Genomic DNA, 26316 nt, shown 5'->3' on the forward strand with positions numbered 1-26316 from the left:
TGCCTCTTTTTCTACTTCCATTTCATTTCTTCCTCCTCCTCCCGTCTGATTCTCCTCTCTTGTCTTCCTCCTCCTCCTCCTCCTCCTCCTCCTCTCTCCTTCAGACAGCAGTAATTACACTGTGCTGGTGTCAGAGGCTGTCATAACAGCAGAGCCAGCGCCGTGAGGCCGGCTGGAGGGAGGGGCCCTCTCTTCCTCTCTCAGCCCAGGGAGGGAGCCTCTAATTGGGCTACGATGGCAGGAGGTGCTGGTCTGCAAACACTGCAGATCTGGACACAGGCCACAGGTTTGAAGAGGCTGACAGAGTGTGTGTGTGTGTGTGTGTGTGTGTGTGTGTGTGTTGAATATTTATTTTAATTAGTGTAATCCGTGTTTGCGTGAACAAAGAATACAGGAAGTTTAATAATGATTCTGGTGTCACACTCACAGGTTAGTAAGTGTTTAGAGGAGCCACTGCAGCCTGAAGTCATCCTCATCATATATATACTGAAGTCATATATATGACCTCTCCTCTCCTCTCCTCTCCTCTCCTCTCCTCTCCTCTCCTCTCCTCTCCTCTCCTCTCCTCTCCTCTCCTCTCCTCTCCCCTCTCCTTTCCTCTCCTCTTCTCTCCCCTCTCCTCTCCCCTTTCCTCTCCTCTCCTCTCCTCTCCTCTCCCCTCCTCTCCTCTCCTCTCCTCTCCTCTCCTCTCCTCTCCTCCTGTCTGTAAAGTGGTTGTGGTTGTGGTGAACTGGTGGAGGTCCAGACGAGGTGGTATCAGACAGACTGGCCTGTTTTCTGTGTTTTTAGATGTGCAGCAGCAGCAGCAGCTGAATGCAGCAGAGAGCTGCTGTAATTTGCAGACCTCAGATCAGATGTTATGAACTGAGAGTCTGCAGCAGAAGAGCACCAGAGCCTAATGTCTGCCACCATGAGCTGCTCTGAGGTCAGAGGTCAGGATGACTTTTCAGATCACCAACAGTAATACCCACATCATATAGTGAACTCTCCTAATTGGAGCCGGAGATAATCTATGGAGTCATTCTGCTCAAACTGCTCTTTCATTTCTTCAGAAGGCCGCCGTCTACCCCACATTGTTCTCGCTCGATGAGGCAAAAGACATTTAAGAGGTACTTAGGTTATATAATGCTAAAATCCTCCACTGAAAACAGTACTAATGAAATCCTTCTAACCTGCACGGCCCGGCTTGGATCATATTTGGGGATTTAAATGATCTGTGACCTTCACTGAGCTACTGTATGTATCAGAGACTAGTGAGGCTTTCTGCTCTCTCAACCTTCCTCCTGGGATTCAATCATCGTCTAGAGATGTATACTGTATATAACTGATGGCTGTTTGAGACGTTTACTCCTCACCCTGAATGAATGAATGAATGAAAGACTTTATTTCGAACATATAATAAATAAAAACAGATACAAAATAATAACAAACAAAACAAGAGTTATAGTGTCCGAAAAGGAGTAGGTAGAAGAAAAACTTATATTACCCTACCCCTTTCTCACTTCTCCTCTATTAACTCATATATCATAGAATGATAATATAATATAATATAAAAACTATCTCAGATTTATTTACATCCCAAGTTGAATATATGAACAGCATCCCAAGTTTATTTACAACCCACAAATACATCCGGAGTTAAAAAGTATATAACCAACCTTTAACACAACTCTTCTTCAACCATATACCTCCCAAAAATATCTTTCTTGTATAGCTTTTTAAATTGATTTATATTTGTGCTCCCCTTCAACCCATCACCTAACCCATTCCACAAATCCACCCCACAAACTGAAATACACATACTCTTCTTTTTTGTACGAACAAAATGCTTTTTAAAATGAAATGTTCCTCTTAAATTCCCTTGTCACAAAACATTTTTTGAATATTGCCCGGAAGTGAATTATGTCTTGCTTTAAACATAATTATTGAATAAAAGTACTTTCACCACACATCATGTAACTATAATAATAATGATAATAGAACTGTGCAGCTAATCAAACGTGGCTGTAGTAAACAGCATCATGACGGAGGGTGCAGTTCAACCGTGATGGCTGAGCTTCTTGTTGTTTATAGCTCTGGACAAAGTGTTGGTTGGGTCACTGGTACTGAACTAAACCCTTATCAAGCTGCTGCAGACAGATTCTGGTCACTTGAGCCATGAGGCAGTTCATATATTCCAGTGTGTTTCCAGGAGAGTGTGACGGAGAGACAAGAACTCTTCAATAAAGGTTTGATGTTACAAAGCTGGAGAGAGACTAGAGGAGATCTCACACTATCATACAGTGGTGGGAATGACCATTAGATGCATGATGGGAGATTTCTGCTATTAAAATACCACATCACACATCCCCCTTTATCAGAGGTGGGACCAAGTCTCAAGTCTTTGCACTAAAGTCTCAAGTCCTCAACTTTGAGTTTTGAGTCTTAAACAATTCAAAATGTGCTCGTCACTAAATCGGATGCTATTTGCTTCTCTGCCTGTCATTTCCTGTCATTTCCCACCCAGACGTTTTAAATACTGTTTGTTTTTGTTGACCACCACACAGTTTTTGATGATCTTTGGTATCGTTGTTTGTTTTCTAACTGGCGCTCAGTAAGGTAACGCTAGGTCTTCATGGTTTCTCCTGAAACGTGACGGGATGCTGTGTGATCGGTTCCAACACAGTGGATCTGAGGAAGTGAACTGATTTGGGACACACTTTTTAAAGAACATCATTCTAATCTTTGGATTTGGGGGAAGGTATCAAGTATGTTCAAGTCAAAAGGCTCGAGTCCAAGTGAAGTCATCCGTCACTGGTGTTAACCCAACCCATTTTTTTTTTTCAATTTTCCAACTTCAGTTCATATGAAAGCGAGGGGCTTCATTAGGACCGCACTACAGCGCCGCGTCACAGTAAAACAACTACGTCAAAAGTACTTCACCACACGCAATACAATGAGAAAAACTGCCATAAAAGACACATGCCACTTTTACAACCAACTGGACAGTATTCTGTGTGGAAGCACCTGTTCCAGCCCTAAACATGTCACTGAAGGGGAAGCATTGACCAGCGGTGATGAAGGGACGAACTATAGTGTGAACAGAAGGAGGACTGAGGACCCATCAGAGCTGAAGTGGACCAGAACCTCAACTGAGTCCCTTTTCTTTTGGTCCACGTTAAGAGGACTGAGTTTGCTTCATTTAAAAAGGACTAGATGTGAAAACACCCGAAGATATGAAGCGCACTGTCCTTCCCTTCATTCATCGTCACTCAGATGTTTAAAGGGACTATTTGTAACTTTCAGAAATGCTTGTTAACAGCGACACCTGTGGCCTTGAAATCAACGAAAGTCAGCGTCGAGCTCGCGCTTGCTCGCTCTAAATAGACATGGACGAGCATCGCTCAAAACAGTGAGGCGACAGACGTCAGCTAAAAGCACAATATCACTCTATATTTCAGCTGCTTGGCAGTAATGTTAGCTGACCAGACGAAGGTCTCTCCATGAATCACTGCTGATCCTAGTGTTGGCTTTCCCTGCCTCAGCGTAGGCTCAGGCAGCGGGGCTACTCAATGAGTTACGTTATCGCCTCCCGACCGCAGCCGCAGGGAGACACCGGCACCCGGTCGGTAACGAGACGACAACGTAACACGTGGAGGAGCCCCGTCACTTCACAAGACACGGAAAACCTCTGTTGGTCTGGAGGAGCTGCAGCCGTTATTTCTGCACAAACGTCCCCTGTACATTCACTAGATATTCTCAGAGCTAAACTAACTCTTCTGCAAAGTGGAGTGAGCACGCGTTCACGTCTAGTAGAGGTGGAGCGAGTACGCGAGTACGCGAGTACGCGAGTACGCGAGAACGCGCGCTCTGTCTGAGTGAAGATAAGCATGCAGCGGAGACGAGGCTCCGGCCACACGCGAGCGCGCATATGCGAATGCGCATGTGTGGCGACCCGCTACATTTATGCGCTTAAAAAGTTACAAACAGTCCCTTTAAAGAGACACTAGCTGGATGCTCTGGAGAACCACGAGAGTGTTGACCTCCATAAAGCAGGAGGAATCACACCTCCATGTAGACAAACAAATGTTTGAAACACAATCCTCCTTAAACAGGCACAACTCTGTTAAACAGATGGAGCTTTAGCTATTATATACACTATATATATATATATATATATATGTATATATATATATATATACATATATATAAATATATATGTATATATGTGATGTATTTCACAGAGAAGAAGAAGAAGAAGAAGAAGAAGAAGAAAACGCTCACAGCAGCTGAAAGTTGAAAGTGCTGAACAAGATGTTTTCCTCTGCTATCCCACCTTCCTCTCTCCTCCTCCTCCTCCTCTTTCAGCAGCCACTAAGCAGGATTGTGTCTGTCACAGATAGACTTAATCAGTTAACTCCCTCCGGAGCTCCGAGCTCACTGACGGCTCTCTGCTGTCAGCCGGCTAACGGCCTTAAACAGCATGTGTGATTGACTGGAACACCGTGTGTGTGTGTGTGTGTGTGTGTGTCTGAGATTGAGTAGCATGTAAAATGTGTGTTAAAGTGTGTTAAAGTGTGTCTTCTTCACTTGCTTGTATGTTCTGAAACATCTTTAAGAAGGGTGTTGAAAGGTTTTTGTGTGTGTGTGTGTGTGTGTGTGTGTGTGTGTGTGTGTGTTGTAGTGTATAACAGCCTATTAAGAGCAGAGCTCCTTCAGCTGACGTGTTAACAACACAAACCTCCAGCTGCTGTTTGAATCAGAGAGAGGAAGAGGAGAGGAACAGAGAGGAAGAGGAGAGGAAGAGAGAGGAAGAGGAGAGGAACAGAGAGGAAGAGGAGAGGAACAGAGAGGAAGGGGAGTAGAACAGAGAGGAAGAGGAGAGGAAGAGGAGAGGGACAGAGAGGAAGAGGAGAGGAACAGAGAGGAAGGGGAGAGGAACAGAGAGGAAGAGGAGAGGAACAGAGAGGAAGAGGAGAAGAACAGAGAGGAAGAGGAGAGGAGCAGAGAGGAAGAGGAGAGGAACAGAGAAGAAGAGGAGAGGAAGAGGAGAGGAAAAGAGAGGAAGAGGAGAGGAACAGAGAGGAAGAGGAGAGGAACAGAGAGGAAGAGGAGAGGAGGAGGAGAGGAAGAGAGAGGAAGAGGAGAGGAACAGAGAGGAAGAGGAGAGGAAGAGAGAGGAAGGGAGAGGAACAGAGAGGAAGAGGAGAGGAACAGAGAGGAAGAGGAGAGGAGGAGGAGAGGAAGAGAGAGGAAGAGGAGAGGAACAGAGAGGAAGAGGAGAGGAAGAGGAGAGGAAGAGAGAGGAAGGGAGAGGAACAGAGAGGAAGGGAGAGGAACAGAGAGGAAGAGGAGAGGAACAGAGAGGAAGGGAGAGGAACAGAGAGGAAGAGGAGAGGAACAGAGAGGAAGGGGAGAGAAACAGAGATGAAGAGGAGAGGAAGAGAGAGGAAGAGGAGAGGAAGAGGAGAGGAACAGAAAAGAAGAGGAGCGGAAGAGGAGAGGAACAGAGAGGGAGAGGAAAGGAATAGGAGAGGAAAAGGAGAGGAACAGAGAGGAAGAGGAGAGGAAGCGAGAGGAGGAAGACAAGAAGAGGAGAGGAAAAGAGAGGAATGGAGAGGAAGAGGAGAGGAAAAGGAGAGGAACAGAGAGGAAGAGGAAAAGGAAAGAGAGGAAGAGAAGAGGAAGAGGAGAAGAACAGAGAGGAACAGAGTGGAAGAAGAGAGGGAGAAGAGATGAACAGAGAAGAAGAGGAGAACAATAGAGAGGAACATAGAGGAAGAGGAGATGAACAGAGAGGAAGAGAGAGGAAGATGAGAGGAAGAGGATAGGAACATAGAGAAAGAGGAGAAGAACAGAGAGGAAGAGGAGAGGAACAGAGAGGAAGAGGAGAGGAAGAGGATAGGAACATAGAGGAAGAGGAGAAGAACAGAGAGGAAGAGGAGAAGAACAGAAAGGAAAAGGAGAGGAATAGAGAGGAAGAGGAGAGGAAGAGGAGAGGAACAGAGAGGAAGAGGAGAAGAACAGAGAGGAAGAGGAGAGGAACAGAGAGGAAAAGGAGAGGAACAGAGAGGAAAAGGAGAGGAGTGATCTGACAGGTTTAACTTAAAATCCTTCTTCAGCAGAACATCTCATTCCATCTGATTCATTCATCAACAATCAATTATCACACACTGTTAATGATTACAGCAGCCCCCCCCCCCCGCCCTCCCTCCACCTTCTCATTAAAACTACAATCATCCTTCGTATCCTGCTTTCATTCTGGTGATCAACAACAAATGTTAAATTCTGCTGTTGCCCCCCCTTGAAGAGGAACAATGATTAACAGCAATCACCGTCAACACTATCAACAATATCACCGCTGTGCCTCATTAGCACCGATATCTGGGGGGGGGGGTGTCTGTTTCTACCCTTTTACACTATAGAAGAAGAAGACGTCTGGCGCTCTGTCACATTCCTGTTCAGAGTACCACCACTTAACCCTCAACTAAACACGTAACTAACCACTTAACTAACCACTTAACTTACCACTTAACTAAACACTTAACTAACCACTTAACTCACCAATTAAAGCTTCAGTAGGCAACAAAATCCCATAATAACCTTTCAGCATATTGTAGTTAAAGTGTTCTGAGAGAAAACTAGACTTCTGCACCTCTTAGGACAGGTAGGTGGGTAGACAGGTAGGTAGACAGGTGGGTAGGTAGACAGGTAGGTAGACAGGTGGGTAGGTAGACAGGTAGGTAAACAGGTAGGTAGACAGGTAGGGAAACAGGTAGGTAGACAGGTAGGTAGACAGGTGGGTAGGTAGACAGGTAGGTAGACATATCTGTAACGTGACAAGATACGACCGTATGTCAGACAGTACGGTAGTTTCAGCTGGAGAAAGAGAGCTTTGCCCGTTAGGCTACATCATGACACTATGAAACTAATTATGCATTATCACAATAAAGGACCATCTTTTATTATTTAGAAATAGAGTTATTTTAAAATGCTTGCCATGAATAAAGAAAAACAAGTTGAATTTTCTAAAAACACCAATGACGGATTCTTGTTGGTGCACTGAGGTGAGCAGGTGGAATAAAGCTGCAGCAGTGCTGCTCTGCTGCAAAGCAATCAGGCTCCAACTAGACTGCTGTGATCTGAACGAGCTGCAGAGCTCAGTGGGACTGTGTGTGTGTGTGTGTGTGTGTGTGTGTGTGTGTGTGTGTGTGTGTGTGTGTGTGTGTGTGTGTTTGCGTGTGTGTGTGTGTGTGTGTGTGTGAGACAGCTTGAGGGATGCTAATATTTGCTGGTTCTTTGGTCAAACACTTCAGACGAGTTGTTGGCATTCTGACTTCAGAGCAGATCGGCAGACGTGTTGAGAATCTGCACCAGGATAACACACACACACACACACACGCACACAACCACACACTCATGCCCTCGGCTGTAATGAGAAGCAACATGATGCAGGAGGGGATCCTGATTGTGTCAGCAGTGTTGGAGGTGAATCACTGTGTGAAGGTGTGAATGTGTAGTAACACCAAACACTGGCAGACTGTAGTGTCGCACAGTATACCGATACTAGAAAGGTATACCAATAGTAGAAAGGTATACCGATACTAGAGAGCTATACCGATACTAGAAAGGTATACCGATACCAGAAAGGTATACCAATATTAGAAAGGTATGGCAATACTAAAAAGGTATGGCGATGCTAGAAAGGTATACCAATATTAGAAAGGTATACCAATATTAGAAAGGTATGGCAATACTAGAAAGGTATGGCAATACTAGAAAGGTATGGCGATGCTAGAAAGGTATGGAGATACTCTGCCCTTAAAACAGTACCATACACTGTTTAATTAGTACCGGAACTTTAATGTTTGTATACGAGCTGTGAGTTGCGTCAATGTGCGACCGCGGGGCGGTGTGTGTGTGCTTTAGAGGACGCCATCAATATTGGGATCCTGCAGGAGTCTATACTAATCTGTAGTGATAACCAGAAGGATGGAGTCTATACTAATCTGTAGTGATAACCAGAAGGTTGGAGTCTAAACTAAACTGTAGTGATAACCAGAAGGATGGAGTCTAAACTAAACTGTAGAGATACTGACAAGGATGGAGTCTAAAATAAACTGTAGAGATAACTAGAAGGATGGAGTCTAAACTAAACTGTAGAGATAACCAGAAGGATGGAGTCTAAACTAAACTGTAGTGACAACCGGAAGGATGGAGTCTAAAATAAACTGTAGTGACAACCAGAAGGATGGAGTCTAATCTAAACTGTAGAGGTAACCAGATGGATGGAGTCTAAACTGAACTGTAGTGATAACCAGGAGGATTGAGTTTAAACTAAACTGTAGTGATAACCAGAAGGATGGAGTCTAAACTAAACTGTAGAGATAACAAGAAGGATGGAGTCTAATCTAAACTGTAGAGATAACCAGAAGGATGGAGTCTACAAGAGAAGATTAAATCAGGTCATAAACCACAGTCTCACTCTGAGCTGGTGTCTCTATCAGCAGAACTCCCTTAAAAAAACAAGGAAATAACAGCGCGGCTCTGATTACCAATCAAATGTACCAATAACATTAGATTCACCATATTTTCTGTGAACGAATGAAAAGGAAAGAGGACGGACAGATTTTTAATATAAGTTATAAACAGTATATATATATATATATATATATATATACTGTTTATATATATATATATATATATATATATATATATATATATATATATATAGGTTATTTCTTGAGTTTTTGAGTTTCAATGAGCTGCTCTTGGGGAGAACCAAAGCATGCAATAGAAAGGTGGGTAAATGTATATCTGTATTTGAGACGGTGAGAAGGGAGTTAAATGACTTAAAGACATTAAAACAATAGACTGCCTGTCTTTGAGAAATATATTGTGTTCAATAAAGAAAGCTGTTTATTCTGCACTATTCCCAGTGATGGAAAAAAAGACAGTATGAAGAAATCAATGAGCAAATCAATGATCCTAACAGATGCACAGGTCAGACTTCAGACTCAGCTGGAGAGGAAAGAAACTCATCTGAATCATGATGAAAGTCAACGTGTCAGTAGAGTCCTAGTAAGTTATAGTCTAAAACTCATCTGAATAATAATGAAAGTCAACGTGTCAGTAGAGTTCTAGTTAGTTAGTTAGTTGTTTTTTTTAGATCAGTTTCTCTGAAATAGTATTGGATGCAAAACTAAATTTAATATAAATACTCAGAAAATGAGAGTGCAGTATATCCCAACACTCAATGTATACATTCACCAATCAGGACTGGACTATCACTGCTATCACACACAGAACCATATGAACATACTCCAGGATTACTGAGAAAACTGGAAAATCACAGGACATCTAGATAAAACTAATATTATGATCGTTCAAAAAAAGCACGATCACAAACTAAAAAATATCCTCTTTTTTGGAGAGCCAAATATGAGTCATGCAACAGAGTATACAGAGCTAGGCCCGACTACCACTGCTTCTGGACATTTAGTCACGGCTGCAAGTACACTGGGAGATGAAGCTCGTAGACGATTCCTATTCAGATTAAACCCCCATTAAAGATTCTGATTAGAACCACTCCTTCTATATGGGAGTCAAGTTTGGGGCCCATTAATGAAACAAGAGCATTGTGACTCAAACCCCGTAGAATACGTTCATCTTGAGTTCTGTAAAAACATATTGAGTCAAGAGAAACTGTCCCAACCACGATGTAGAGCAGAACTGGGCCAATCCCTCCCCTTAATTAACAGTAAAAAAGACAATCGCCATGCGATCTGAAACCAGATAAACATTCATATGTCAAAGTGATGCTATGACAATAATTCCGAACTCACAAGTTAAACAAATAGACACAGATGATAACCTCAGATATCCCAAACAGTGGAAAACATAAACCCAATCAATAAAGGAACTTGAATGCTATAATCTACTGAAGAGAGAATTTCAATAGCCCAATATTTAACCCAAATAAAACACCCTATAAAAAGACAAACCCACACTAGATAAAGACTTAGTAACCATAAACTGGCCATTAAAACGGTTGGCCATAACAGAGAAAAACAGAATTTGTACCAACTGTGGAACAGGAGAAGAATTTGTCCTCAAATTCAACCAGAAAATCTCTGATCCTAACTTTCTAACCCTCCCAGAAGACAGAAGACAGCACTACAGTAGAACTGGCTTATGTCACAACACAAGACAAAAATCAATGTGAGCCAATGCGTGACAGAAAAATGACAGAAAGTCAGATGTCCTCACAAGGATAGAGAGATGATCAGAGCTTCCTCTGAGGTGATCGTTGGGGTCAGATTCCAGATTTTGGTTGAAGTCTGGCAAAGCCAGGCCAAAAATGTAGCTGTGATGTGCCGAGGCTCAACCGGTGTTTGCAGGAGTTAGAGGTGCCGTTATCAGACTGTAACCAGTAAACATCGATGTCATTTGTTCCTCTTCTTCTGTTTGACGTAAACATGAACCCTTCCTGCTGCTGATGGTGCTGCCATGTCTTCCTTTTCTTCAGATTTTCAGACTGAAAACTGTGATGGACTTTCAGAAAACATCTAACTGCTCTCTAACTGGTTACTGAGTCAGTCTGAGGCTAAAAACACGTACCAAACGTAAAAAAAATCACGTCACAAACACCACTAAAAACACACATCACAACCGTCACTAAAAACACGTCACAAAGGCCACTAAAAACACGTTACAAACACCTCTAAAAACACGTCACTAAAAACACGTCACAAACGTCACTAAAAACACATTACAAATGTCACTAAACACACGTCACTAAAAACACGTCACAAACACCACTAAAACCACGTCACAAACGTCAATAAAAACACATCACAAACACCACTTAAAACACATCACAAACGTCAATAAAAACACGTCACAAACACCACTAAAAACACGTCACAAACATCACTAAAAACACGTCACAAACTCACTAAAAACACATCACAAACATCAATAAAAACACATCACAAACACCACTTAAAACACGTCACAAACGTCAATAAAAACACGTCACAAACGTCACTAAAAACACGTCACAAATGCCACTAAAAACACGTCACAAACACCACTAAAAACACGTCACAAACACCACTAAAAACTCATCACAAACGTCAATAAAAACACGTCACAAACGCCACTAAAAACATGTCACTAATCACACGTCACTAAAAACACGTCACTAAAAATACGTCACTAAAAACACGTCACTAAAACACGTCACAAACATCACTAAAAACACGTCACTAAAAACACGTCACAAACTCCACTAAAAACACGTCACTAAAAATACGTCACTAAAAATATGGCACTAAAAACACGTCTAAAAATACGTCACTAAAAACACATTACTAAAAATACGTCACTAAAAACACGTCACTAAAAACACGTCACTAAAAATACGTCACTAAAAACACGTCACAACATCACTAAAAACATGTCACTAAAAATACGTCACTAAAAACACGGCACTAAAAATACGTCACTAAAAACACGTCACTAAAAACACATCACTAAAAATACGCCACTAAAAACACGTCACTAAAAACACGTCACTAAAAATACGTCACTAAAAACACGTCACAACATCACTAAAAACACGTCACTAAAAATACGTCACTAAAAACACGGCACTAAAAATACGTCACTAAAAACACATCACCAAAAACACGTCACTAAAAACACGTCACTAAAAATACGTCACTAAAAACACGTCACTAAAAACACGTCACTAAAAATACGTCACTAAAAACACGTCACAAATATCACTGAAAACACGTCACTAAAAACACATCACTAAAAACACATCACTAAAAACACGTCACTAAAAATACGTCACTAAAACACGTCACAAACAATACTGAAAACACGTCACAAACGTCACTGAAAACACGTCACTAAAAACACGTCACAAGCACCACTAAAAACAGGTCACTAACTTAACTTAGAAAACGAAACAGCAGTCTCCTGTGTTTGTTGGACCAGTCCACCTCCCTCCCTCCATCAGCAGTCTTTCTCTCTCTCTCTCTCTCTCTCTTTTTATTCTACTTCACTAACTCTGAGTGGAGTATATCTACGTTTACACTGCAGTCAGACTACATGGCGTACACATGACACGTCTAAAGCACAAACGGCTTTCTAAATGCCTTGCGAATTATCGTGTCATTCATACGCTTTTCATGCAACCAAGCTGGTGAGTCACATGATCACTGAAACAATTCACCACTGATTACTGATTGGTCAGGTATCAATCCAGCTGTTGGGCCTGACTGATGTCCAGTAGAAATCTTTCACACTAGCAAAACAGAGCCGCCACTGGAAAGGCTAGACTATACATCATCTTTATATATATATATAATTTATATACTGTATGTGTACATGTTCTATGTTAACTGTGAGGTCTAGTTACTTCTGTATTTAAAAGGATCCCCATTCTATGGTGGTTCTATGGTTGAAGTAGTGGATCAGTAGCTGCCTGTTTGGGTCTCCTTTGTAAATGTGGAACAAGTGAAATGATGATTAATGAGGAGATAGTGGAGATGAGGGTTGGTAGTGAGGGAACTTATGCAGAACTATACAGTGAAGCTGATCCACTATTTCAAAAGGGGAACTAAAGTTCAACCTGACTGAAGAAAAAAGAGCCTTTAACTGATATTTAAAGTTTCAGCTGCAGCCACTCGGCCGCCTGTCTCACCACATTTCCTCCTTCTAATAAAGACGGCGCACAAAGTCGTTTCCCCGGCGGCCTTTTAAAACATTTTCTCTGCAAAATGAGCCTTTGTACAATCACAGCAAGCAAGATGGACAGTTTCCATTACCAGGTCCTTGTAATTAAAGGATTCGTACTAATAGCAAATTTATCATAATTCCTGTTGGCTATCAAGTCCTTGACAGGCTATTTCATTCCAGTGCAATGTTTCATTTTACAGCCTTCAGGTTAGTGCAGTGTCTTTGCCTTGACATCTAAACCCTCGTAATTAGATGTGTGCACACGCATGGATCGCTGTGTGCACTCACTAACACACACACACACACACACACACACGCACACACACACACACGCAAAGCGCACAATGTGAGCGCACAAGAGCACTCCTCTGGATTATACTGGTCATGTAACTGGGTCTAATGGCACAGACACACATGGATGAATACTAGACACTGTTTCAATAAAACTTCAACCAAACAATCTGCTTCTATTGTTCATCCTAATAGAGACCGGAGGCTGCCTCCTACAGGATAACAAGCACGCACACACACACACACACACACACACACACACACACACACACACACACACACACACACACACTCTGCATCATTACAGCAGCTCGTCTCTGCTCCGACGTGAAGCTCGAAGCTTCATTCTAACTAAAGTCGGTCTGAATAAAACGGCAGCTTTGATCAGCAGCACGACTGACATAAATCCCTCTGCAGAAGGACACTTATTTTGACACAGTACTTCCTGTATCAGACTTACAGAGGTTTAGGAAATGAGTGTGAATGGACTTTGATATTACATTTGAAAAAGGACGGATCTTATTAAACATGTATGTGTTATTCTCTATGAAACATACTGCTTTGCTTTAATTGCATCGGCCTCCCTGTCAGAGGTGGTGAGAATGTCAAACGTTCAATTCAAAGGTTTTGATCCTCTCAAAGCGTCCTGAGTTGTGCTGGCATCTGGCCGTCAGCAGGCGGACCCACCCGGAGCTGCAGGGACTCAGTGACTGGTTGAAGGACACTTCAGCGGGGCAGATGGTTTGGACCAGTGTCCTCCAGCTGAAGGACGCTCTCTTTACCCGGTACACCTGGTACCTCAGCATGTTTTATTAAACCCATGAATGGACCTCTGCTTTTTCCCTCCTAGACACTCAGTACGATCTATGTGTGTGCTTCTAGGGCTGAAAGCTGCTCATACCGGCTCCTGTGCAACAGCTTCATAACATATAAATAACAGCATTAAAACCAGGACGTCTCCAGATAAAGACAAAGGAGCATTTCAGGACAACTTCTGGTACTAGAAACTTTTAGATACTCGATATTGAAGATATCAATCAATCGATCAGTATGCTCTTCTCTCTCTGGCTCAACTACAGGTCAAACTGAGCAGAATTAAATCAACAGCCCCACCAGCAGACAGTAGTCCACCAGTAGTCCATCTATGTCATTGCAGTACTCACAAGCGATGATGTTGCCATAGCGATTCTTGTTGCGGTTCTCGTCCTTCTTGGCCGTTTCCCAGGGTGCCGCCTGTCCCTCCGCCAAGGCCTGAACATACACATGTACACACAACAACGGTTTCATATGGAGGTATGAATATGCATCAGATATGGCCTGATGCCCGGAGCAGTTAAACCAGCACCATGAATATTAATGAGAGCACTCAGGGCGGCGAGCGCATTACGGCTGAAACACAACACAAGATGTGATTTAACTTATACAACTAACAGAACCAAAGAGAGATGGAAGATGAAGTGAGACGGTGTTCAGAGACACATCTGTCTGGAAGTGACACTCTATATATACTATATGTATATATATATATATATATATATATATATATATTAATATTTCACAGTGGAAGTGATGTTAGTCTGCTTAAGTGAAAGCCAGTGTTCATTTCCTCAACGGAAACTTTGACGAAATATCTTCATCAATGACCTTATTTTTTCCATGACAACGACACCGACGTCATTAAACACTGACGGTGACGATATCAAACATGCAATATCGTTGACGAAAAAAGCACTGTGGCGGAGACGGCGGCGCTCAGTCCGTCTCCGTCCTTCTGGTCTCAGTCCTGACAGATGTGCTACTATAATGCATACAATTGGCGGTTTTGTCTGGGTCTGGGTCTGGGTCTGGGTCGGGGTGGTTGAGTAACTCATGCTGCTGATTGGCTCTCATAACGGAAACTGGACTAAAACGTTCTGACTTGTCGTTGATTAAAACTATGGAGGATAAATATGACTAAAATGTGACTAAAAGTAATCAGCAGACAAAGACTAAATGTAAAACAGCTGCCAACATTAACAGTAAGTATTGAAAATACTTTAGTACATTGGAAGTAACCTCATGCTGCTGATTGATAATGGTGGAGCTACAGGTCACTGAGCTGAGTGTGAGCTCTCCTCTTTCTTCCTGTATTTCTAGATGCTTTGCTTTAATTTGCTCTAAAAGTTCACTGAAGCAGTGCTGCTCATCAGCCAACTTCAATGTCCAAACTGTTCCTGAGCTTTCAGCTAGATCTAGATCGGGGAGGGGGGGGGGGGGTTGCAGGTATCAAAGTTTTTGTATTGATTGTTGTGTTGGTTTGAAGTAAGAGGGGACAGATTGTCCTCCCTTCCTGCTGTGATGCTGGCCCTCCTCACAAGATGAACACACATAGCAAGGACAAAACATGCACGTGTGTGTGTGTTCATGTGTGTGCATGTATAAACACACGCATGAGCTACAGTACACATTTGCTTATACACACTTTCCTCCATGAGTGTGTTTGACTGCAGGAGTGTGTGACAATGTTCTAGAATATAATACAGCAGATATATACACATAATACAAATATGATCACACCAAACCAGCTCTCAGAGGTCCCCATAGAACAGACACACACACACACGCACACACACACACACACACACACACACACACACACACACACACACACACACACACACACACACACACGCACACACACACACGCACACACACACTATATGCACTGTGACAGAATAACAGACACCTAAACTTATCGCTCTATCAAGCAGAAAATAGATTATTTTAAAGTGGCAAATGGGCTGGAGAGTGTGTGTGTGTGTGTGTGTGTGTGTGTGTGTGTGTGAGAGAAAGAGTATGCGTGAGAGAGTGTGTGTGTGTATGTGTGAGAGAGTGTACGACAAACAGCCCATTGTGTCATTCATGTGAGAGCATTCTGATACTATTACTTAAAATATGATATGAATCAGAAGACAGTGAAAAATGATAAAAAGAACAAATGGACACGGCGTTTTCTTCTGGTGCATCATATGAAAGGTTAACTGTTAAGTTAAACCAGCATTGTTGCCTGCACATTACATTAAAGGTTAGAATATAGTAACCTATAGTTAATATAAATATATATATAATGTATAGTAATTAACCTGACCAGCTGGCCTCTAGCTCCTCAGACGTCATAAAGAGTGTAATCCCAGCGGGAAACCACATGCTGACAGGGTGTCTGCTGTCGCTGTTAGATTAGAGGGGTTAATGGAGGTTACATCACACACACACACACACACACACACACACACACACACACACACACACACACACACACACAAGCATACACACACACACACACCAATGTATTCTAACCTGCCTGGAAAAAACAAGTACGGTATGTACTAATTAGGGGTTTAACCATACGTTTTACAACGATACTATAAGTATCACTTTCCATGGTTCTGATACGATTCAAGGACGATATCTGACTCATCTAGAGCGATACGATACAATTCAAGAACGATATTCGGTTCATCTAGAGCAATACGATACGATTCAATGATGATATTTGACTCATCTAGAGCGATATGATACGATTCAATGATGATATTTGGTTCATCTAGAGCGATATGATACGATTCAATGATGATATTTGGCTCATCTAGAGCGATATGATGCGATTCAATGATTTGAAATCAATACAGTAACTTCTTTTTGCCAAACATTCAATCAGTGGGACTTTGAAATAAATATCTGATACTGGACAGAGCAGGTCAGGATTCCTCAAAGATTGTCTTGTGAGGGAATCAGGGATAAATTAATTATGGATATAAACAAGTAAACAACAATTAATGCAAATACATACAGCTTTTATTAGAACATAATAAAAAGTGCAACTGCAGGACCTGCTGCTTCAGTTCTCAAGATACAAGGCAGTGAAATATTTACCACAGAATAAAATAAACCAACTTCTATTCCAGTTAAATAACAGTGATTTAACCTGTGACTTCTGTCCTCATTTTCAGTTCAAACGGTCGATCAATAATATTTAACACTAAATACATGTCATGTTGTCTCAGTAGGTGCGTGGACAGACTGGTCGTGTTACCGTTGTATTTTATCTGACCTTTACATATTCTGTAAACAGCGAGTGATTTATCGAGGACATCTCCCTTTTTATAAAAGCCAAAATGTTTCCACACGCTGGACCTCAAACAGAAAAGCTCTCTCTGGTCCGGCTCTTCCTCGCCATCAGCCTGCTTCCTTTTGTTGTCGTCTTTCTGAGATTGGGCCGCTGGAGCATGTTGATGACGTCATACACGGGGAGAGTGAACCGTAGTAACGTTTAACATTTCTTTACTATTAAAAGTGCTAACCATGTAACGTTTGTCGTGCTTAAATACAAGATGCAAATTCTTAGTATCGATACAATTGATTATTTATCCTGCGAATGGATTTTAGATCGATATACGTCCCCGTGAAGGACAACTTGCCGAGTACCTATCGATGTAGTTGGATCGTAGGAATATAGGTAGAGATAACGATGTAGTAGATGAAGCGTTACACACCTAATAAATAATAAAACAGCATTTATACAAACAGCCTGTTAACAGACTGAGATTGAGCATGATATATACTGTTAAATGATTTATTAGTAATATTATATATACTGTTTGTGTTGATGTATACTTTCCAGTTTTTCTCCATCAGCTGTTAGCTCCCAGCAGGTCTACTAATAAAGCTCTATTCTCTGTCTCTCTCTCTCTCACAGCACAGAGAATAAATCACATTTGCTCCCCCCTGAAACGTATCAGTGGGTATAAACCAAAATGACAGGAAGCAAATGAAAATATAACGTACGGCATCACGGAGGGACAATTTTCAACAAGCATGCAGAGTTGGTAATAGAAAATATTCATTCTTTTGAGAGTGCGAGGGAGGAGGCGGAGAGAGGCGTCCTCTTCCTCCTGTCTTCTCAAAGATTCATTTTCAGCGACAGAGACGGCAAATGAAGGGGGAAGAAAGTGAAGACAGGAAGAAAGGAAGAAATGAATGAAAGCCAGGGAATGGGGATTTGGAAGGAAAATGATCCCACGGCAGAGCGCTCAGGACAAAGAATGATTATGAAAATGTCTGTTTATGATAAACTGTGCTCTAAACAAACAGTCAGCCAGAGATGGGAAGACAAAGGATTTAAAGAAGAGAGAGAGATAGAGAGAGAGAGAGATATAGAGAGAGAGAGAAAGAGAGAGAGAGCAGAGGGAGGAAGCCGGAGAGAGGCAGATACATGGGATGAAAAACAGAAGAAGGAGAGAAATAGGACTGAAACACAACGTAGACAAAATAAGGAGAATATGTGAGCAGAGCAAAGAGGCAGAGAGCAGTGATAGGAGGGAGAGAACAAGGGAAGAGATGAACGACAAGAAACTAATGGGAGAGAAAAAACTAACTGGAAAAGTAAAAAAACTGGTGATGATAATATTAACAAAAGAAGAATAAATTAAGCCGAGAAAGAAAGAAAGGATCTGAGGAGAAGAGAAAGATTGTTTTATTGTCCTTCTGTTTGTTTTTCTGATCATCAATATTGATGAGGTAAAGAGTTAATAATTGATAAGAGTCTTTAGTCCTCATAAAGCCAAATTCATTCACACACACACACACACACACACACACACACACACACACACACACACACACACACACACACACACACACACACACAGACACACGGATGGATGCCACGTTGGCAGAATAAGGGAATGAATGACCAAGCTGGAGGTACAAACATCATGTAATGATGTTCTGTTGATGGTGAACTGATCATGTGTTCCCTCAGATGACTCTAGAGAAACATATAAATCCTCAGTCTGACATATTTGACTGGTTTGTGACTGGAAGCCAAAGAGAGCATCCCATGTTTCCTCTGATGATCTGTTTATTGTGGAGTAAGGATCCCATTTCAACTAGAGCTGTTAGAGTTAATGAGATAATAACACGTTAAAGCAAACTGGTTTTAACGCCACATTGTAACTGACTCACTGTTTCACCAGCAGTTACAGTATATTTATACCTTCAGGGATCACACTAACAGTTATTACACCTGTTACCTGACAACCTTTGACCTTCTTAATAATGCCTGTTTGTAATGACGTCCATCTGAAGGTTGAAGTCTGTTTTAATGTTGTTTTCATTATAAGCCTGTGTGTGTGTGTGTGTGTGTGTGTGTGTGTGTGTGTGTGTGTAATCACCTCATACTCCTCCTTGAATCCGTAGCCCTGCCCACATTTCATCTGGGTGATGTGTTGGAGGAGGTCTGCCACCCGGATAGCTGGCTGAAACTGACCTGACATCAGAGAGAAAGACAGGAAGATAAAGATGGGGGGGTACAGGAAGTATGAGGGAGGGAGAGTATGAGCTCCACGGACCAACTAACTAACTAACTAACTAAATTGTGTGTAGATACGTACCACTCTGGTAGGAGAGCTCCACAGACTCACAGCCTCCGTAGGGGAAACTCTGCAGGGTCAGAGAGGGCTGGGCAAGTGACGGCTGGCTGCTGTCTGTTAATGGAGAGAGAGATGGAGGGGGGGGATATGTTACCATGACAACAGACCCCCCATCTATGACACCCCCCCCCCTCTAGTGTTAAACCTCTGTATTAACTGAATGAGGAGAAAATAAAATAAATTAGTTTTCAATAGTTGTAAAAAGTGTATTTGAAGTTTTATTAGACAGAAATAGTTAATGTTTTAATCTTTAATCTCTTTTTGGTTTAATAGTAGTACAGTGCTGTGACCAGTAGACTCCTGAAGTGTTTGTGTTTGTGTTTGTGTGTGTGTGTGTGTGTGTGTGTGTGTGTGTGTGTGTGTGTGTGTGTGTGTGTCAGAAGGAGAAGTGGTAGTAAAATAAACCTCATGACTCTACAGGATGTTTTCTTAATGGAGCTATTTGCATGTTAATGATGGCGGTGGATTCATTAGCTCCTCCAGAAGCCAATCTAAAGACCGGCTTCCCTAAACGAATGAAGAATGAGCCGGCCACATGGGTCACTGTGTGTGTGTGTGTGTGTGTGTGTGTGTGTGTGTGTGTGTGTGTGTGTGTGTGTGTGTGTGTGTGTGTGTGTGTGTGTGTGTGTGTGTGTGTGTGTGGTAAAGAGGAATAAAGGGCTGCGGAACATCCGTGTAGATCTGCTGGGCTGCACTGACTGATTTAAAATAGCTGACGAGTCGTGTTGTCTGAGAGGAGGAAACGATAAAAGATGAGTTCAGTTTACTTTATTAAGATCCTCGTTAGCTACAGGCCTGCAGCACATACTAGACTAGTAGTACAACCTCATACTATACTAGTAGTACAACCTCATACTATACTATACTAGTAGTACAACCTCATACTATACTAGCAGTACAACCTCATACTATACTAGTAGTACAACCTCATACTATACTAGTAGTACAACCTCATACTATACTAGTAGTACAACCTCATACTAGACTAGCAGTACAACCTCATACTATACTAGTAGTACAACCTCATACTATACTAGTAGTACAACCTCATACTATACTAGTAGTACAACCTCATACTAGACTAGTAGTACAACCTCATACTATACTAGCAGTACAACCTCATACTATAATAGTAGTACAACCTCATACTAGACTAGCAGTACAACCTCATACTATACTAGTAGTACAACCTCATACTATACTAGTAGTACAACCTCATACTAGATTAGCAGTACAACCTCATACTATACTAGTAGTACAACCTCATACTATACTAGTAGTACAACCTCATACTATACTATACTAGTAGTACAACCTCATACTATACTAGCAGTACAACCTCATACTATACTAGTAGTACAACCTCATACTATACTAGTAGTACAACCTCATACTATACTAGTAGTACAACCTCATACTAGACTAGCAGTACAACCTCATACTATACTAGTAGTACAACCTCATACTATACTAGTAGTACAACCTCATACTATACTAGTAGTACAACCTCATACTAGACTAGTAGTACAACCTCATACTATACTAGCAGTACAACCTCATACTATAATAGTAGTACAACCTCATACTAGACTAGCAGTACAACCTCATACTATACTAGTAGTACAACCTCATACTATACTAGTAGTACAACCTCATACTAGATTAGCAGTACAACCTCATACTATACTAGTAGTACAACCTCATACTATACTAGTAGTACAACCTCATACTATACTAGTAGTACAACCTCATACTAGACTAGTAGTACAACCTCATACTATACTAGCAGTACAACCTCATACTATAATAGTAGTACAACCTCATACTAGACTAGCAGTACAACCTCATACTATACTAGTAGTACAACCTCATACTAGACTAGCAGTACAACCTCATACTATACTAGTAGTACAACCTCATACTATACTAGTAGTACAACCTCATACTATACTAGTAGTACAACCTCATACTATACTAGTAGTACAACCTCATACTATACTAGTAGTACAACCTCATACTAGACTAGCAGTACAACCTCATACTATACTAGTGGTACAACCTCATACTATACTAGTAGTACAACCTAATACTAGACTAGTAGTACAACCTCATACTAGACTAGCAGTACAACCTCATACTATATTAGTAGTACAACCTCATACTAGACTAGTAGTACAACCTCATACTATACTAGTAGTACAACCTCATACTATACTAGTAGTACCACCTCATACTATACTAGTAGTACTACCTCATACTAGACTAGTAGTACAACCTCATACTATACTAGTAGTACAACCTAATACTATACTATACTAGTAGTACAACCTCATACTATACTAGTAGTACAACCTCATACTATACTAGTAGTACAACCTCATACTATACTATACTAGTAGTACAATCTCATACTATACTAGTAGTACAACCTCATACTATACTATACTAGTAGTACCACCTCATACTATACTAGTAGTACTACCTCATACTAGACTAGTAGTACAACCTCATACTATACTAGTAGTACAACCTAATACTATACTATACTAGTAGTACAACCTCATACTATACTAGTAGTACAACCTCATACTATACTATACTAGTAGTACAATCTCATACTATACTAGTAGTACAACCTCATACTATACTATACTAGTAGTACAATCTCATACTATACTAGTAGTACAACCTCATACTATACTAGTAGTACAACCTCATACTAGACTAGTAGTACAACCTCATACTAGACTAGTAGTACAACCTCATACTATACTAGTAGTACAACCTCATATTATACTAGTAGTACAACCTCATACTATACTAGTAGTACAACCTCATACTATAGTAGTAGTACAACCTCATACTATACTAGTAGTACCACCTCATACTAGACTAGTAGTACAACCTCATACTATACTAGTAGTACAACCTCATACTATACTAGTAGTACCACCTCATACTAGACTAGTAGTACAACCTCATACTATACTAGTAGTACCACCTCATACTATACTAGTAGTAACACCTCATACTACACTAGTAGTATAGCCTCATACTATACTAGTAGTACCACCTCATACTACACTAGTAGTATAGCCTCATACTATACGGCGCCAAACCCACCCTCAGCTAAACCAACAACCTCACACTCACCATTGATAACACCTCTGTTTCGCCGTCCCCCCAGGCAACCTTGGCGTGATTCTTGACCCCACCCTCTCCCTTGAGCCCCACATCCGCCAACTTGTCAAAGTATCCTTCTACCATCTGCGCAATATTGCAAAGATCCGACCCTCCCTCACACCCCCCGCTGCCGAGAAGCTCATCCACACCTTCATCTCCTCCCGCCTTGACTACTGCAACTCTCCTGTACGGCTTAAGCATTACCTCCATCAATAAACTCCAACTGGTCCAGAACACAGCTGCCCGACTCCTCACCCACACCAAATCCTGGCATCACATCACCCCAGTCCTCAAAGACCTCCACTGGCTCCCTGTCTCCCACCGGATCACCTACAAAATCCTGACTCTCACCTACAAAGCCCTCCACCAACTTGCTCCCCCTTACCTCTCTGACCTCCTCTCCCCCTACCAACCCCAACAGTCCCTCAGATCCACCTCAGCTGGTCTACTTTCCACCCCCAAGTCCAACCTCAGCAGCTTTGGGGACAGAGCTTTCTCCAGGGCAGCTCCCAGGCTTTGGAACTTCCTCCCAAAACTCATCAGAGACTCCGATTCCCTCACCCTATTCATTCGTCGTGTTCACAGGTTGGAGCAGCCACACTGCCCGCGTGAGACGCGTGTCTCAGCTGCGTCTCCTCTAGAGGATTAGAGGTCTCGCCTATTTTTGACGCGTGCCGCGCACGTCTCACAACAGCAGCAGACAGTGAAGGTGCTCTATTGACTGTATAGTGACATCATACCAGCAAGATTACTACAATTTCAATGTCTATCTGTAGAATATGTTACGGTGAGGAAAAAAAAGTAAAGACTTATTTTTAAATCAACACTTCCTGCTTCCATTTCAAAATAAAAGCCCTCAAGCATTTTTTCTGTGGACAGAATTCCTTAATTTGTTAACACAACGCTTTTATTCTGAAATATGAGCAGTCAGTGCTGTGGAACATGCAGTTACTTGGAGAGCTCCATGAATGAATATAGTACGGAGTTTTAATTGTGGATTATTACTATTATTTACAAATTACCACACATTTCTTAACCTTTCTCTGTCTAAAATAAATATAAATGATATTTATAATGACATGAAATGGCCATTCAAAGGCAAACTCTATGTACAAAGAAAGGGCTGACAGCAGCAGCTGCAGCAGCAGAAACACAGCTGACAAGCAGTTGAAATGCAGCTGGTGTGAACTCCCGATGCGTGAATCACGCAGCCACCACGCCACGTAGCCGCCACGCGCTCCTGACGTTCGTGGTGTGTCCAAGGCTTTAGCCCTTAACGTGAACTTTCCTTCAGTCACATGTCTGGTAGAATAGTCATGTCTATCTAAACTGAAGGATAAATCATTAAACAAATACACAGAGATATTTCTGATAAATACAAGTAATGAATAGAGTAATCCATTTCTAACCAGTAACCAAGCCAGACAGTTAAGCATTACAACAACATACAGAGAACTAGACACACTGCTCTGTTTTCTACCATTTGATCTTTCTTTATCTTCTCCGTCGTAGCATTCGACCGTACTGCTGAGCTAAGACTGGACAATAATGAAGCCTGAATCACCTGTCTAGCTCATTTAATAACAGAAATATCATTTATCATCTGAGCAACTATCTGATTTATGTGTTTTGTCTTCATGATAATTTACTATCCAAGATGGATCTCCCGGACTTCTAGACACATCGTTGATGTTACGATTTAACTCAAAACAATACTCTTTGTCTTAGAAACCCTTTCTATTTCCTCACCCGTTCAACCACTTACTGTAACTCACCATTAAAACTGTGTTTAACTTAAAAGACTTTAAAAGACTGAATGAGAGGTGAGAGGAGGCGGTAAAAAAGGGGAGGAGGGAAGACGAGTAGAGAGAACAGATGGAGGAGAGAAGAAACAAGATGAAGGAAGAGGAGAAGAAGAAGGGGAGTGAAGAGAGGATGACACACACACACACACACACACACACACACACACACACAGGCTCCAGCTGTGTGTGAGCGCTCCTGCACTAATACAAGTGTGTATTCGCATGCCAACAATTTAGTATGTGGGTTTAAGTGTATAAATGTGTGTGTGTGTGTGTCACACCAAGGTCAGATATGCATGAAGCCAGCCATGAAATGGAGTCATAGCAGCAGCTCCACAACACTGACTATGATGAAGACATCTCAATGCTAATAGAGAGATTTATTGACCCCACAGTCACTCTGTGTGTGTGTGTGTGTGTGTGTGTGTGTGTGTGTGTGTGTGTGTGTGTGCGTGTGTGAAGGCCGTTTCTGCTGTCACTGAGTGTGTATGTTAATGCAGTCCTTCATGCTATATAAAGTTTCCTCCTCCCACCCGCTGACTTTATTAAGACTCCGTTATGGAGGACTTCAACACACTGTTAACTCTCAGAGTACCCCTGTGTTAACTCTTCACTTTCTATATTCTAGACCTGTTAGAGGTTAAATGTCCTCAGTCTTCAGAGTACCCCTGTGTTAACTCTTCACTTTCTATATTCTAGACCTGTTAGAGGTTAAATGTCCTCAGTCTTCAGAGTACCCCTGTGTTAACTCTTCACTTTCTATATTCTAGACCTGTTAGAGGTTAAATGTCCTCAGTCTTCAGAGTACCCCTGTGTTAACTCTTCACTTTCTATATTCTAGACCTGTTAGAGGTTAAATGTCCTCAGTCTTCAGAGTACCCCTGTGTTAACTCTTCACTTTCTATATTCTAGACCTGTTAGAGGTTAAATGTCCTCAGTCTTCAGAGTACCCCTGTGTTAACTCTTAACTCCTGTTTCTATATTCTAGTTCTCATGCAGTCTTCAGTTATGTTATAATAAAACTATTAAATATAATTAAATATAGCCTTAATATAATTCAGCATCTGCTTATTTGTGACAGTGTCTGCACTCAACTCTGTTTTAGTTGTTGAATGTTTGATGTATTTTGCTATGTCAGCAGTAATACAGGACACCATGTCACAAACAAGCTGTTGACCAGAACTGGGTCCTAAATATAACAGTATATCATTTAAATGGACAGCTGCCGGCCAACTAGAGGGGAGTATTTTCTGAAGCCATTGTATAATTCAATATAATTCACTGACATCCTTGATATCCCCAACTGGCAATTACTGTTAAAAGCCAATCACACTAAAGAGATGACTTCATTACAGAAGCAAGTGAATGTCCTCACATCATCTCTGTACGCCGCTCTCATTCATTACAGTCTGCATCAGCCAGCACACACACTAATTACACCCACAACTGTCAAACAAAAATTGAAAGTGAAATTGAAATGATGTTAAACACTGCACACTAATACAATACAACCATTACCATCTGTATTAAAACAGTAACAACCAAATACAGAGTATTTAGGTTAACCAAGGATATCCACTGTGCTGTATTACTACTCTGAGATTAAATACCAACAGACTTCAGATGTAACTAGCATACATCAGTCACCAGTTCAGATGGAACTGGTATACATCGGTGACCAGTTCAGATGTAACTGGTATACATCAGTCACCAGTTCAGATGTAACTAGCATACATTGGTCACCAGTTCAGATGTAACTAGTATACATCAGTTACCAGTTCAGATGTAACTGGTATACATCAGTCACCAGTTCAGATGTAACTAGTATACATCAG

The 26316-nt window shown here is 41.5% G+C and overlaps 1 protein-coding gene across 11 annotated transcripts in view; it reads right to left on the reverse strand.

Moving 5' to 3' along the window:
• ptprt (protein tyrosine phosphatase receptor type T) overlaps nt 1-26316 on the reverse strand; it is a 389841-nt gene that overhangs the window by 46926 nt on the left and 316599 nt on the right. For all 11 annotated transcript variants that reach the window (XM_074649699.1, XM_074649700.1, XM_074649697.1 and 8 more), the window contains 3 exons: nt 19455-19547; nt 19236-19330; nt 14187-14274 (listed from right to left, as the gene is read on the reverse strand). In XM_074649699.1, coding sequence (XP_074505800.1) covers nt 14187-14274; nt 19236-19330; nt 19455-19547 — 276 coding nt within the window. The remainder of the gene's footprint in view (nt 1-14186; nt 14275-19235; nt 19331-19454; nt 19548-26316) is intronic.

The sequence above is a fragment of the Sebastes fasciatus genome, chromosome 1, assembly GCF_043250625.1.
Source record: "Sebastes fasciatus isolate fSebFas1 chromosome 1, fSebFas1.pri, whole genome shotgun sequence".
NCBI classification, from domain to species: Eukaryota; Metazoa; Chordata; class Actinopteri; order Perciformes; family Sebastidae; genus Sebastes; species Sebastes fasciatus.